At 40.2% G+C, this 16805-nt stretch overlaps 1 protein-coding gene across 5 annotated transcripts in view; it reads right to left on the bottom strand.

Annotated features, from left to right (window-relative positions):
* Positions 1 to 16805, bottom strand: part of LOC121942216 (SH3 and multiple ankyrin repeat domains protein 2-like) — a 337093-nt gene that overhangs the window by 66315 nt on the left and 253973 nt on the right. For all 5 annotated transcript variants that reach the window (XM_088081324.1, XM_088081305.1, XM_088081308.1 and 2 more), the window contains 2 exons: positions 15738 to 15820; positions 10368 to 10492 (listed from right to left, as the gene is read on the bottom strand). In XM_088081324.1, coding sequence (XP_087937450.1) covers positions 10368 to 10492; positions 15738 to 15820 — 208 coding nt within the window. The remainder of the gene's footprint in view (positions 1 to 10367; positions 10493 to 15737; positions 15821 to 16805) is intronic.

The following is a 16805-nucleotide window of genomic DNA, read 5'->3' as shown; positions in this document are numbered from 1 at the left end:
GGGAGGCAGATGCATTTGCATGTTACACTGGCCACACATCCTTCTCTTGGCCAAAGTTGTGTGTTATATAAGAGAGTAAGTGCTTTCCTTCATCTACCTCCATCACACACACACTCACGCACACACACCCGCGTGCGCGCGCACACACACACACACACACACATATACAGGATGTTAACTTTTGAGCGTGGCTGTAATACACTTACTACATAAACATGTCTGTCTCTCTCTCTCTCTCAGACATGCACCATATCAGCAGCTTTTTCACAACCTTTCTCTTCTTTACAGATATATGTTATCTTGTTACTGTACCTAATAGCTTCCCTAAGTTTCCTCCTGCTCATAGCTGATATTTTGCAACTAACAGCTGAGTTCAAACATTAACAGTGAGTGAGTGAGAAAATCTGAGGATAGAAGAGTTTTTGGAAGAGCAGTTTGTGTACATCCCAAATAGTCATTCAGAAAACTAGATGACATCAATAGGTGAAATATAGGGTTAATCTATACCTGAGTATGTCCGCTGGTAAGTCATCTCTGTTAAAAGATATCTGCATATAAATGCAGAATCTGCAGCAAACAGGATAAAATTCTGGTATTGGAAGCGTTCTGGGGCCGTATTCACAAACATTCTGAGAATCTTCTCTGAAAGCTAACTTAGCCTGAAGGTTTCTAGGAAGAAGTCCTAGCTTAAGGGGAATTTTAGAACATTCTCAGAGCAATTCTGAGCAAGGAAAGGACAGAAACCTTTATCTTAGAGAGGATGTTTGGTTGACCCCCTTGCTAGGTATGATGCATTCTTTTGACCGATATGATTGGTTGTCACAGACATTTATGAGCCTGCACAGTGTGGACATGCAGTGGAAATGAAATGAACTGTGTTTGTGTGATCATTCTGCTGTACTGTTGTATTTTTTCAATTGCCAAACATCTCAATGTTGTGATCACTGTATTTCTGTATTCTGTATTTATTGTTACTGTGTTTGGTGGGAGATTTTCTATTGCTTTTGAAAGTGTGTATACCGTACGTTAGGGCTGGGCTCACATGCTGAAAACTACCAGCCGCCCTGCCTCATCTGTACAACTGAACATGTGAAAAGATCGCAAAGAGCTGGAGGGGATGTCGTTTGACTCCACTACTACAGTACAACGGTACATTCATTTAAACACAACCAATTACATTATTTGTTAACATAGAACTGGTCATAACTTGTGATCCCCAAATCATTTGGATTAACTGTTCAGCCCTGATACCTTTGATTCTTTTTGATTCTCAAATATCAATGTTGGCCTAAAAAATGCAGCTAAATTCCACCTCTAAGCAATCACTGGACTGTAAATGGACTGTACTTGTATAGTGCTTTTCTAGTCTTATTGACCACTCAAAGCACTTTCACACTAAATTGTCACATTCATCCATTCACACACACATTCACACAGTGGTGGCTGAGGCTACCATACAAGGTGACACATTCACATGCACTCACACTCTGATGACGCAGCATTGGGAGCAATTTGGGGTTCAGTATCTTGCTCAAGGATACTTCGACATGTTGCCTGGAGGAACCGGGGATTGAACTGCTGACCTTACAATTAGAGGACGACACACTCTGCCTCTGAGCCACAGAAGAACACCACTCATTTAATATTTTGGTGAAAGTCTTCTCATATCTACAAACAATAACAATGGCTACAGTTGCATGCACATCAATGTTCTCCTATTATTTGGAATATGACAACATTTTGAATTTGATGTGGGTCACATAAACAGCATATTATTTTTAAATATTCCAAATTAGGCCATTTTTTGAATTTAGCATTTTCCAATAAAGACATATGGGATATGCCCATATTCAGGTTGTGGGAGCATTATTTGGGCATTTACACATCCGATTAGAAATATTCATCTTAACCAGGGTTTTTTAATGCAGTCCAACTCGCAAACAGTTTACAAGGCTTTGGTAAAAATGCATGCAAAAAAAATCCCACATTTCTGGTCAGAGGGAAAAACACAGCCGCTTTTGAACATTATGAGACACTTATTTCTGAACAGGTTTTTGGATACAAGCAAATATCACATCACCAACATTTTCAGGAAGGAGATTGAAGGGATGAAAAAGGGAGACTATGCTTGCATGGTCCAACAAGTTCATCACTGATAGAAAACTGTGATAAAAAAATCCTATTTTGATGCAAAAAAGCAAAATGACATCTGCCCTCAGCTGTTCTACCTCTCTACATTTGAAGTGATAAACAATATGTTAGGATATGAGTATGCACAGCTGCATGTAAACGGGAGGATTAGTAGCAATATTGTTATTTTCAGGATAAGGGCAAAAAACAGACTATTTTGTGCATGTAAACATACTCAGCGAAGCAGTGAAAAGATTATTGCAGCTGTGTAATGTGCAGTGGATCGAACCTTTTCAAGAGGTCATCTTGCTTTTTTGATTACTGAGGGTAGAGGGAGAAAAGCATGATGGTAATGGCAGGTCCTTCCACTGGGACAGATCATGTTCAGGATTGTCTGAACAGGAAAGGAACTCCAGTGGAGGTGGCGATACTGAAATATCTACCAAAGAAAAATACCAATATTATCTGTTTGCTGAATGATTCTTTCTGTGTGAAAACCTAAACTGGTTGTCACATCTATTTGGGGCTTTATTTTTTCTCATTCTCAGATGGTTCCTGACTTGTTCTCTTGCTTCTAAAAACAAAATGGGCTTTGTCATATGCACTTGGAGAAACAGGGAGGTGGGAACTGTCTGCAACAGCTGCACACACTCCTCATCAGACATAATTAGAGAAGATGGGAAAGAGGGAGGAATGCAGTGGAACAAATGGGAACAAAATTATTTAGAAGGCTAGAAGAAGTAAGCTGCTGTAACTGTATCTGTCAAAGAAAAATCTTGGATTGTGCTTTCACATATCATCAGTTCAGGCTGCATGCAGAGAGTTTGCTGCAGTGTTTATAATATAAATCTCATTTAAATCAGACAAAAAATAAACTGGTCTTGGCAGTTTTAGTAGTTATATTGTTGTCAGTTTAAATGAAACGGAGGTCGTGCAACTTGCACAAACGAGATGGGTAATGTGAACCAGGAAGGCAGAGAAAATGAGCTACAATGTCCTACGATGAACTCTGTCTTCAGCTTAATCAGCAGCATTGAGACGATCCCAAAAGACACCATGCAATTATGATGACCGACCACCCTCTGTGGCCACGGGGCAGAACTCTGTGCTCTGCTGCAGCACACACTTCAATGGTCCAGAGGACAAAGAGAAGAGCTATATTCTGTCTGTGAGAGGACAGCAATGAATCACCTCTCTGACCTCTGACTTTTGGCCTTTTAAGCCCAGCAAACTGGTGATTATGCTATCAGGAAGTCCTCTTCCTCCGTCTTTACACACTGCAGCAGAAGGCTCTCCTCATTGACTCGTCTCACTTTCTCAAAGTCAACAAGCTGTATTGATATGAGGCGCAGACTGCTGGAGCACGGCGGTTATTGATGGGGACTCTGACAAGCACCCACTTAAACACATTTAGACAAATGAATTGAGTGCTTGTGTGCGAGTGCACAAAATGCATGTGTGCATCCTCATGCCAAGCTGTAAGAGGCGATGAAACATTGATGCTTAGCCAAGCTCTAAATCATGCATGCAAATGGATATGTTCTGCTAAGGTATGTACATCAGAAAGGAAACAGAGCACATGTGCACTCTTGCAGACACAGAAACAGATGTTTTAAAGACACACCTTTCTGTGAACTCAAAGCGATGGTGAGGTACTTGGAAATTAACAGCAAGATGATAAAGAAAGATTTAAGCCTGCACTGTGGCTCTGGTTCTGTATGCATCTCAGTCTCTGCTCCTGTCCTTCAACCCAAGATCTGAAAATCAGTCACCTTCCACCATCTTTAAGGATGTTCCACTCAAGGAAATATGATTTGAAGGAGACAAGACATGAGGTTTCAAGAGGGGCGCAGAGTGATGATACTTGAGCGCTGTATATATTTACTGGGAAATTCATAATCCAAACGTAATAAAATGACCCTCCTTTACATGATGGCCAGAGAGGATGGAGGATGCAGCGGTTAGGGAAAAATAACGGTCATCTCGTCAATGGAAACCTGTTTAGCAGTTGAATACTGTTAAGGGTTTATACTGGAACCCATAGGCTGCCATAGTAATCGAATCACCACTACATTACAACTACCACAACACAGAATAAACAGTCGCACCAACCAACATGCATTCAGTTTTAGTTTTCAGAGTGCAGCACAGATAGCCTTATTGTTTCTACTTACTGTTTGTTATAGCAGCTCTACTGAAATAGCCAAATTTAGACTTTATTTAGACCACTTAAAGGTTTCCCTCAGTCTCTGATGTAAACCTGAAAAATAATAGCTGTGATTTGAGACCTTGATCATTTTAGTTAGTTAATTTTATCATTTTACAAATCATAACTAACACTGCACATTTGACACATGTGTGAGAAGGTCAGGGCCCTCCGGGACTCACAAATGTATCTGCATTTTGCAAGTGGCAATCATTTGTGAAACATGATTGCCACTTGTGCGACCATTTTCTTGCAAACCACTTTTGTGAAACAACTCCAGATCCGGAACAGTTCTGCCTGCAAAACTACAGCAGTGAAACTGTAAAAACAATTGACGGACCCGTCACTGACATGCTCAACATGCTCACATTTCTTAATTTATTTTAAAGCTGCAGTAATGCACGAAATAAGGTCAAATAGAGGCTTCTTAAAGATCAACAAAAAAATGCACAGCATAAACTAAGAGAGAAATCTAAGACTGATTATTAATTAATTGATTGATTCATTGATTCATCGATTGACTGATAAATGACATTTATCCTCTGCAAAAAAACAAACAAACAACAAAAACTAATATCTGTGGAATTGAAAATTGAAAACTTACCCATTTAATGACTATTGGAATAGCTCAATATTCAGGTCCAGCCCTACTGAAAGCGTGATGGACATAATGCTTGTTTATAAACAAACAAACATTAGACAATAGTGTCGGACAGACCGTGGGCCAAACACGGCAACATGAAGGGGACCACATGTTAGCAAAGCATGGAGGGGGACGAGTAGCTAGCATTGTATTTGTATTTATTTACAAGAAAGTTTATGTGTTTTTGTGGGGTTTCGAAAGGAGACACAGCACAGTTATTCTCTTAAGAATACGACACTATTATGACAACATCTTTGATTTGAGGTTGACACAGAGGTGTCCTAACTGGCTGCAGACGACTCTGTTAGTGTTGTTTAGAGCTGAACTTGTGTCAGACGGCCTGTTTCTATTTATAAACTACCTGTTGCTCACTTTGAAAGCACCACAAAGGAGGAAGAACAGCTAATTTATTAAGTTGAATTGAGGAATTGGCTGTAAGATAGCTCTTTATTTATAAACTAACCATGTGGTTGTATGCCTCTGGGCAAAAGTCAAGTTAACCTTATAGTTTACATCCATTTTTGTAAGAACATGGATACTTCACACACACATCTTCACCCCAGCAGGACAGAACATCTCTGCAATCAGCACAGTTTACAGATTAGAGTCACCAATTTAGTATCAGACCAAATGTCTCCTCTTCTGCTCCTGAGTTATGATATTGAGTTATGGCGAGAAAAGGTTTTTTAAAACATTATGTCACAGTTGACCTTTTATATTTTGTATATGAAAAGTCAGAACTTCTTTACACTTAATACACTTTTGTGTGAAATTCTAGCATATGAATTCTTGAGTTATGGCCAAAAACATGTTTTATGAGGTCACCTTGATCTTGACCTTTGACCTTCAACCACCAGACTCTAATCAGTCAATTCTTGATTCCAAGTGGACGTTTGTGCCAAATTTCAGGAAACCCCCTCAAGGCCATCTTCAGATATTGCGTTCCTGAGAATGAAATGGATGCAAGTTCACAGTGACCTTTGACCTCTGAACACTAAATCTCATTCACTGTTGAGTCCAAGTAAATGTTTGTGTCAAATTCGAGGAAATTCTCTCAAGTTATTCTTGAGATATTGCTCGAACAAGATTGAGAAAAATGCAGGATCAGCATGAACTTGACCTTTGACCAGCATTATCTAATTAGTTCATCCTTGAGTCCAAGTGAAAGTTGTGTCAAATTTGGACAAAAAAAAAATCCCTCAAGGTTTTCTTGAGATATTCACGAGAATGAGACAAACAAGGTCAAAGTGATTGTGACCTTTGACCTATCATGACCAAAATCGAATCAGTTCATCCTTGAGTCCAAGTGGACGTTTGTGCTAAATTTAAAATTCCCTCATTATGCTTTTGAGATATCGTGCTCACAAGACGGCTAGACAGATGGACAACCTGAAAACACCTCCAGCCTTGACTAACGCCGGTGTAGAGGCATAAAAAAAAACTTTAACAAACTGGTCCCAGTCACAATGTAAAGTGCTGGATATACTAAAAGACAAACTAAATATTTCACATTTCTCTTATTATTTTGTACCAAAATTGCTTTTCTGTTCCATATTATTGATGATTATATAGTTTATCTAAAGCTTTAAAGCTCTTTGTGCAATCATGCAACTTTACATGTCTACAGCACATTTTTAAATACATCTTAAATATGTGCAAACAGTGAATAGATACACAGACAGAAGCACAGCACACAGTGCATCACGTTACCTCAGCAAAGTCTCAAACTAAATGATAACAGAACAATCCATTAGGAGCCACTGACAGGTGAGACAGCTGTGCAGTGTGCTGTAAGTAATTGGCGCCGCTTCAGAACGAGGCTGGATTGAGACAGGATGTGCTTTTTGGCAAATGTGTGTTGTGTCAGTTCCTGCAACTCTTCCTGGCATTGTAATAAGCAGAGCTGAGGAGCGGGGACAGAAATGTGATGAAGGCAGCGAGGACTGAGAAATAAGACTGCAAAGAGCCAGGCTGTCAACAATTCATCACCTTAAAGGGATAGTTCCATTTTTTTGGAAGTGGGGCTGTATGAGGTACTTATAGTCATAGTCAGTGGATAACCTGCTCACCCCCAGCTTGGAGAGGAATGCAGTAGTGGTGACACGTAAGCACAGCAATCTACTGCTGTGGACGGGGGCAGCAACAAAACATGTTAGCTATCTAAAAAAACAATATGGATATGTATATATCCTTAACTAAATCATCAGCAAGGACTAATGCTAAACACATACAGTACAGATGTTGAATTTATTTTTATTTATTCTTTATTTTTGTTTATGTGTAATGTTCAGTAAGTAAATTGTTGAATGTAAGTTGTTTAAGAAACAGCCTTCAGAGTAATTTTGCATAGTCATATCCTTGCAAATTCAGCGCACAATCCACATAGAAATGATCTTTTTTCATTACAGCTCAAACATTCACTATATTGTTCGCCATATCAGTAATCAGAGAATTCTTCCACTAATAAATTGGTATTGGTCTCAAAAATCCCATATGGGTCAGGCTCTGCTATCAACACATCCAGAGGACACACCCTATTATTTTCCCTGTTGAAATCATTGAAATTGTGTGCATTTTGTTATTTTAAAAGTATTTCTCATGTCACAGAAACCACTAAGAATGAAACCTGTGTTTTCATGTTATCGTACATGTCGGAGTGCATGTATCAAAATTGATGAATATATAAGATATTACTATAGACACATTCCTGTAATCTTGCATTGCATCATGTATTCAACTCATGGTGACCTGATGATGCTTTAATATCCAGGGGATGCACCCTATGGATTTCACCAGCAACTGCATTTTCCTACAGTCTTTGCATATTCGCCACGCAAAGCTAGAATACATTTTGTTTATTTTCTCAATAAGTTACAAGAAAACATAAAATCTCTTCTCAAAAGAAAGGCAGAAAGCATATTTCTGAAAATGTAGATCTATTACAGATGAATACTGCTGTGTCAGTTAGAGTTGGAATCCAGGATGGCATTCAAACTCAAAAACGGCCACAGCAATAATCCTAAGGTCACTACTGTATCCCCACAACAGGATCACTCAACAAATAATTCAACTGAACTGCTGTATAAGATCCAAATCAAAATCAAACCTCAGTGATGTGAATTCGTTATTGTGGGGATATTCTGCTCACACTCATTTCAGAATATGAGCTGTGGATGGCTAACCAGCTAGAGTCTGTGCAGCTGTGAATGTGTCAGACATTTGCAAGACCCTGCGACTCATTTTGTAAGCATGTTCATTCCGCGATACATCTGTAGCTCTGACTTTAGACGGAAGCAGTCTGATGAGATGTTTAAAGGCATCAACAGATAATGGAGATAAAAACAAATGAGAGATAAGGAATGAGTGTGCTGAAACCACAGTGAAGGAGGGCTGCAGACACAGATACTGTTTGCTCCCCTCATTTGATGCTTCATTTAGCAGAAACACCAAATAAAGCCATCCCCTATGCAGAGCTGCACACAGACGCCCAGTTGTTACAGGAGTCATACAGGAGAAAGAGTGCACGCTCAAAAGACAATGTGCCTTTCCTCTGACACTGACCGACACAATCTACAACTGCACATGAGATTTTCTCCAATACATTAGCAATGCATCTTGAGGCATTTCAATGAGACACCCTGCTCACTTGAGTAAAACACACACCAGCACCAAAGATTATACCAAGTAATTTTGATCAAACAAATCCCCACTATGAAGCTGAGCATTTAGATAACCCCAAGAGATCAAATATTACAAGCGCTTACACAACGCAGTGTCACTCTCATCTGTGCAAGCTACATAGAAATCTTAACACACACAAAATCTGTCTTCAAGGGTTTGGGATTAGATTATTTCAAAGTATTAAAAAAAATCGCATTTAGAGAGACAAAAAAGTGACTTAAAAAACAAAATGACATCTAAAGCAACTCACAAGCATCTCACAGCTTAAAGTTAGAAGGGCACATTCTAGATGAGCTGCTCCATAAGCCCTTTCCCTAACTTTACAACAAGGATATGGAACCATACATTTATAGATGGACACCAAGCAAACAGTATGACCATGTCAAGTAACTGTGACACAAAGTCATCATGAACTTAACAAGCTTCTCTGAGGCAAAACATCTCTATGGAGCCTCTTCAGCTCTGGCTGCAGTTGTTAAATGATAGTGGCCAACTGGCAGAGTCAGGCTCCTCCCCAACATGAAGTGGACCCACAAAAATGTGCCTAACTGGAAAATCAAAACTTTTACTCAACTTGTTTTAAATCCAAGTAGAAATGGCATGATTTCCAACCTAATAATCAATCATCTCATGAGGAGAGCAAGCAGATTCTGTTCCTGTTCTGCATCACGTACCACGCTGTTCATCAGGTTGTACTGTGGACAGCTCCTGGTGCTGAAATCAAGTCTAATAAACTAAACAAGTGAACCAACTGATGAAAAGTGACACCACATTATTTTAATCAACACTACTGTATCTCTTTAATTCCAACAAATCTAATTCATCAGCGGTATTAAACCAAAACAGATTTTCATCTCATGCACACAAATGATGATTATATTATTTTCTAACAGAATCAGCAGCCTGACAAATACTGACAAAATAAACATAGCTTTCTTCCTTAAAACTCCTATTCTCATCATCCACCATCTACTTAGCTTTTTTTTTGAGGCTGAAACCTAGCTTCATGGAGACCAAATCAATCAGTCAAATGTACTGTAATGTCTGTCTTTTCATTGAATAAACAGTAAATTCAGTTCATCCAAAGACATAATGTCTACAGTCTGCACACATTGCTTCCAAATGCTGTCTTCTGCGAGTAACTATCCCAGCGAGAAGTGTCAGGAGTCAGCCACCGCTTTAATTGCAACCAGTTCATTAATATTCAGTCTTTCACAGCAAAGGGTGCTAAAACAGTTTTAAGATAAAAGGAGGTCTTGGTGAAATGCACTTGAGTATTATGATAAAGTGTTGTTTTCACCAGTGTGTTCAACACGCAATAAAACTCCCCCAAAAACATTCCCTGAAGTCAGCACATACAACACACACTGCGCTTACTGGTGCATTCATCAACATACATAACATGTATCTATGGAAGAATTAATATGCCAAGGTAGAAAGTTACAGCTGCTTACTGCAATCTTAACACCATATGCAAGCAACCAGGAGTGCAAGGGTACAATCCAACAACAATGACGGGAAACACAAACCAAAGCCAACGTGTTTAGCCGTGTTAATAAGCACAAGCTGCAGTTTTCTTACAATTCTTGCAAAAGCAAAAACCTCGGGGATTTACTGTCTGCCTGACCACAGTGGACCAGGTTCTGCGACCTAAAGCTGCAGATGTAAGTTCTGCAAAAGTAGATTTGGAAATGAAACAGTTCTTACCTCGATGAGGAAGTCCCCCGTCCTGAGCCCCGCCTGCCATGCCACTCCTCCCTCATCAACCGACTCCAGGTACTGCAGGGCGGGGAAGGCGGGTGTGGGAGTAAACTCCTCAATGGGCGTATCCGCTGCACAGCAAGGAAGGACAGAGGAGAAAAGGGTGAGAAAGAAAGCGAAATCAAGTGCAGTCATACCCACAGCACATGATCAGGAGTCAAAGATTTGGAGAGAGCGAGAGATTTATGGACTTTTTTTTCATTTTTGGGTAATATCTAATAATCTTCCTACAACTAATTTTTAAGTCATTTTCTCAGTTTTTCCTTTTTGTTGTTGTTGTTGTTGTTGCAATTTGCCGCACATTTCTTGCCAAGTTTCTCATCGCCTTTTTCCCATGTTTTCAAAAGAAATCAAACCAATTTTCTGAGGTTCCAATGGTTTAAATGTTTGTGAAAAGTGTATGTATATATACATACAAATATGTATATGTAAGTAGTATATATTATAGTCAGACTTGTAAATATTTATATGTAGGTATTTGTATGTGTACATTGATATGACAAGCCTTGAACTTATTTAGGGGAGTTTTTGATAACAATTTTATTATGTAACAAAGGGGTAGACTAAAATAAGTTTAAACTTCCTCCTCCCTTTCCAATGTGTAAATTGATGCAATCTGCAGATGGAATTCATTATGTCCTTTTTTTCTTTCTCTTTTGTTAATTTGTTTTTAAGTACTAGTTTTTGTTGTATTTTACATGTTTGAAATAAAGACATCAGTCATTCATTCAATAAATCAACCGAAAGCATCTGGAAACAAAACAAAATTGAGGTTCTAAAGGGTTAACCCAGCTTAGCACAAAGGCATGAAGCAGAGGATAACAATAAAAAGGGCACTTCCACCAAATCTAAAACGGTCATATATTGCATATTATACATATAGAAATGGTTATAAGAAGAGTTGTGTTTACTTAATATTACACTGTAATTATGAGGAGGAAAAAAAACATTCCTGTCAGCCTTCTGGTTGTAATTCTCAGGTGGAGATAGATTTTTTCTACAGTTACCCATTCGGCAAAAAATAAATACATTAAAAAAAAAATCCAAAAGTTATAACAAACCAGTGGCTACAAAGCTGCAACCAGTGGCAGTTACATCTATATAAAGTCCAATATAAACTGTAATACATTCAGTACAACTAATTAAAAATGAATTAGACACAGTTTGTTTCTATCTCACTTCCACTTGTAAATGAACTGCTACGAATATGCAACACAATAGCTCACTCCACCTGTTTATATGGTGTCATTATCTCTTAATACAGCCAGGGTGTAACTACATGCTTTAGCAAAACAATGCTGGAATCATTAATGCCCGAATGCTCTCAAATCAGAACCAGGAGGTTTTACCTTTGCAGCACAGAGAGAGTGCAGTCGACTGACAGCAGCCAGACCTGGTGAGCATCTCAGCAGTCCTGACCTCACAGCAGGACAGCAGCTTTGCTGACTGTCACAGCTGAACAAAGGGTGACTTTTAAAAGTATAAGTGTCAGTATATAATGTGCAAACAGGAAAGCATTTGAGTTGTTAAAGGCTGGTTTTGTTGTTGTTTTACTCTTGATGGAACTGTTTCTTCTTGCTTCCAGTTTTCAAGCTAAGCTTGAGTTTAAGCACAGACTTATCAGGATAAAGAAAATATATATTTATCTGACTATGGTTATAGACAAGAGTGTTCCTTTAACCTTTTGATATCTGGAGTCACATCACTTTGCTTGTGCTGCTTTCAGACACTTTTCACACATATTCAACAGTTTGAAACCTGAGCAAACCTGTGTAGTTTCTTTCAAAAAACATGGGGAAAAAGGCAATTAGCACCTTGGTAAGAAATGTTCCACATATTGCTAGAAGTTAGTAGATTTAAAACATGTTTAAAAAAGGCTAGGGAAAATTGGGCTAGGAAAAAAAAGACAAAACTAGGATAAAACTTTATTATTACCATAATGAAACATTTACTATTATGTTACAGAATTATTACTTACTGACTTTTTAAGCACTTTTTTCAAATCTTGTTTTCCTTGGGTTTTATTTAGCTTTCTGCTTCTATTTCTTTTTTGTTTGTGTGTTTGTTTTTGTATTTCTTATTTCTTACAAATTTTAAGGTATCCTTGTACTTTTTAGTAATTTCTTGCTAATTTTGGGGTCAATTCATCTTTTGTTGCTCATTTCCTTCCTAACTTGTTTTTGAAAGAAATCCGGCCAATTTGCTCAGGTTTCATCGGGTTAAACAACTAAGGAAATATTGTGTATTTGAAGGAAGACTTTGGTGTCAGGGGAAACTGTGTCTCTGTACATCCATTTTCCAAACTTATACATTATTGAACAAATGAAACATTTGAACAACAAATGAACATCTCTCTCCCAAATCCAAAAACTGGAGTTCTAAAACATAAGTGTGGAGCTGCTCCACAGACATTGAATGGTAAAAGATGACACAGAGAGCAGCCAGAGGAAGCTTGTACTACATTTTGTCTTTCACAGCTGAGAAAACTACAATAGAATAAAGCTAATTTGGCTATAGATAAGACAGCAAATGTTCTGTGGGTCCCCAAAATCAGCCTCCCATTCATTGTCTCTGGAGCCACTCCAGACTTTATATAGGTGACATCACACGTTTGAGACCTCCTCTGATTTCTTGCTTTTGAGAGAGACAGCTCATGGTCACAAACAGGACATAAAATGAACATGTTGAAATGTGTAATGTAGATGGTATTCCACTGTAAGCATCAGTTTACGTCAATTTAGGCTATTTTGTGAAGGAAAGGAAACAGACAATTTTTTTATACAGCCGGTATTATTTGATCAATTTAAACATCTGTGTTTGGGTAATAATACTAAGGCAATACTTTTTTTGTCATTTCACTTTGAAGAACATGCTTTTCTACAACCCCTTTTTTTCTTTTGAGGTAAATAGGGCAAACTTGATAAATGCATCTGTGTTAAACTTTGTCTCAATACACTGCAGCAGCCTGAATTAAAATAGTTTAAACTGAGCAAGATTATGATTTATCTGATGAAAGAATAAGTGAACAAGAATTAGGCAAGAGCATTTGAAAAACAACTCTCCTCTACAGTTTGTCGATGCTCAGTACTAGGGCTAAATTTCAACCGATGGATGAAAAGTATTGAGGTTAGATACCCAGCTTTATGGTTTAACCCTCTGAAACCTGGGTTGACATTAGTTTTCTTGAGCTGCATTCAGACGCCTTTCTCAAACATTTATACTTTTGAAGGCTGAGCAAATTGGTTTGAGTTCCTTCAAAAATTGCAATCTGCAACTTGGCAAGAAATGTCCTGCAAATTAAAAAAAAAAATAAATAAATAAATCAAATTAGGAGAGAGCAAAAATCATTATAAGATTGTTAAATAATGGGAAAAATATATAATTATTATAATTATATATTTAAAATTAGGTTAAGAAAAAATATTTATTTTTAGTATTATTAATATATTATTTTTATTTTATTTGAGCATTTTTTTCAGGTAATTTCCTGTTCTTTTACTTTCCTTTTTTTTTCTTTTAACTTTTTACTAATTTCTTGCTTATTTTGGGTCATTTGATATGTCTTTGATACGCTGCTCATTGTCTTCTTTCCATGTTTTTTAAGAAATCAAGCCAATTTCCTCAGGTTCCATGGGGCTGCACAGATTAGATGAAATGTCATAAAAGTAATGGAGACAACAAAATATATGATTATTCATTTTGGATGGCACAATGGAAAATGGAGTGACTGACCATAAGCAGCCAGCATGAAAAGATGATAGTAAGAATGTGCACACCAAAACATCACATTTTATTACTGCTCTGTGTGATGTTGAGCTAGACTTTCCTTTCTTAAGTTCACAACAACAGTTAAGCATGCAGCCTGTACTGTACTATCCCTGCATTCTCCCCACACATGGCTCCAGCCCAACCTCCCTCTCTAGCTTCCGGGAAGGTTAAAAAAATATTGCAGCTGGGAGAAACCAGTGGTGACAAGTGACACTTCCTATAACTCAATCTCCTACTGGAAGACGTGGTCCGCCAGCACGTAAGAGGGTGTCATGAGGGTATTTACATGATAGTGATGGCTGTGTTTCTTTAGGTGTCTGCCTGCGTATGTGACATGTAGACAGAGAAGGAGAAAGGAGGAGAGAGATGGATGGATGGGGAGCTACAACAAAAAAAAAAAACCTCAGAGAGCAAAAGAGGATGTAAGCTTATGTGACAGCTCGAGCATCAGCGCATGTTTGTGTGTGTGTTCACCCCTGTGCAGGGATAAGCTCGGCTGGGTCAGTTCCCCGGGGTGATAGCAGAGTGTGTCAGAATGACTAGAACATTCCTCTTGTTTTCCAAGCCAAATCCCTCTTTCCTCTGCCTCCGTGTCAGTCCCTCTCTCCGTCTCTGCCTCCCCCCTTCTCCTCTCTCTTTGTATGTCTTCAAAAACGGGAACATGAATATACTAAATTTACCTCTCGACACAGTAACCATGGCGTAGACCAATGGAACAGCACTGCACAGTTGTGGAATGCAACGTGGATTATGACATGGCAAGAATCGTCATAGAAACCGACGCAGCAGCTCAAACTGGCTATTTTTAGAGCCAATCTCAGGGCTTGGTGAAATATCAAACTGCCTGGATGGGCCACTCGTATCACAACAACTCATGATGTGGTTGGAAGAGAGAAATGATGCTGCGAGGCAGGTACACAGCAGACATAAAGCAAAAGCAGATTTGCTTTCAAGAGAAGGATTTCTTTTGGATGAAGTGGTGATGTCATATTACAGATGTTGATGTCATCAGCCGTGGCAGGTGGATAAAGGTTTCACAGACACCAGAATATGACAATGTGGGCAAGTTTGAGTGGGTTTACTGTCAACTGCATCCCTGAAAACACATGCCAAATCAATGTTGTTGACATTTCTCTGTGTGTGTGTGTGTGTGTGTGTGTGTGTGTGTGTGTGTGTGTGTGTGTGGTGTGTGTGTGTGTGTGTGTGTGTGTGTGTGTGTGTGTGTGTGTGTGTGTGGGGGCTGTAGGGGGGGTCACAAGTTGTTTTCAAATGTGTTTTTAATTGCAAAACTAATTTGCATGTTTTTGCATGCTCTTGTTGGGGGTGGTACAGCACTCCATCATGCATCCTCACACACTTGAGCCTCTAAGACTGATCTGAGATGAGTCAAACTGCACATACATCACATCAAATTGCAACAGACAACATTTTGCAAGTGTGAATCTTGGTGTTATGAGTGCATGTTGTGCAGATTGATGTTGATTGTGGTGAGTGCCAGAAACAGACATAATAATAAGCATAAAAGTCAAAGTCAGTCCATGTTCTTACCTTTTGCCCCTCGCAGGACGAAGCCAAATCCCTCATTCTCCGTCTTCTGGAGCACCACCGTCTTCTCGTCCACCACGCAGTCACTGTGGAGGAGATGCCGAGCAGAGCGCCCGTTAGCACAGCCCATCATCCGCAGCATGGCCACGGACGCCCTGCCCGAGTGGAGGTTCATGCTGCTGGAGGAGAGCTAGTCCGGCCAGGGCAGGGCAGGGCAACCCGACCCCACCCCACCACCACCGCTGCCTCCTCCTCCCCTCCTCCTCTGGCCGGCCTCTATCTCTATCACACGGTATGACAGCGGCCCCGGCAGCCCGGCGACAGCATCTCCACCAGAGAGACGACCTCCCACCCCCCCACCCCCCAAAAAAAGAAAAGGAAAAAAAAAGGGAGACAACGACGAAAGAGACGTGCCTCCCTCCTCTCTCTGCAGCTCCCTTGCCGCCGCAGCTGCAGCACGTCAGCCGGCTGTCCTGCGGGGTCGGCAGCGCGGTTATCCCCGCTGCTGCTGCGGAGGCGCTGGGCGGCGGAGGGGGAGAGCGGCGCCGTCGAGGAGAAGCGACATCGGGCCGGTGCTGATAGCGGCTAATGGCTCATGATGAGGCGGGAGGAAGGCTGAAGCTCGCCGGGATGATGGAGGGGGGGGGCGGGGGGGTGGTGGTGGAGGGAGAGAGCGCGAGAGGGAGGGAGCAGCAAAGTCTCGGTGTGAATGGATGTCTAGGTGTGCGCTGCTCTGCAATGTGCGATCACTGCTCTACTACCCACTGGCTGCTGGGGAGGGAGCGTGTGTGTGTGTGTGTGTGTGTGTGTGTGTGTGTGTGTGTGTGTGTGTGTGTGTGCGCGCGCGCGCGCGCGCGTGTGTTTGTGCGTGCGTGTGTGGTGGCAGATAGAGAGGGTGTGTGTGGGCGGAGTGGGTGTGTGACCAGCAGTCGGGTACAGAGAATGGGCTGCAGGATGGCAGTGGGGTGTCATATGGCCCGATGTCTGATGACCATATTAGCATCGGTTAATTGATTGACTGAATGACGCTGACGTCGGGAGGGTCGACTGTCATCTACTGTTCATTCACTG

This window comes from Plectropomus leopardus, chromosome 1, assembly GCF_026936395.1.
Source record: "Plectropomus leopardus strain MGB_pleo_1.0 chromosome 1, ASM2693639v1, whole genome shotgun sequence".
NCBI classification, from domain to species: Eukaryota; Metazoa; Chordata; class Actinopteri; order Perciformes; family Serranidae; genus Plectropomus; species Plectropomus leopardus.
This window is presented reverse-complemented; position numbering and strand designations above follow the sequence as displayed.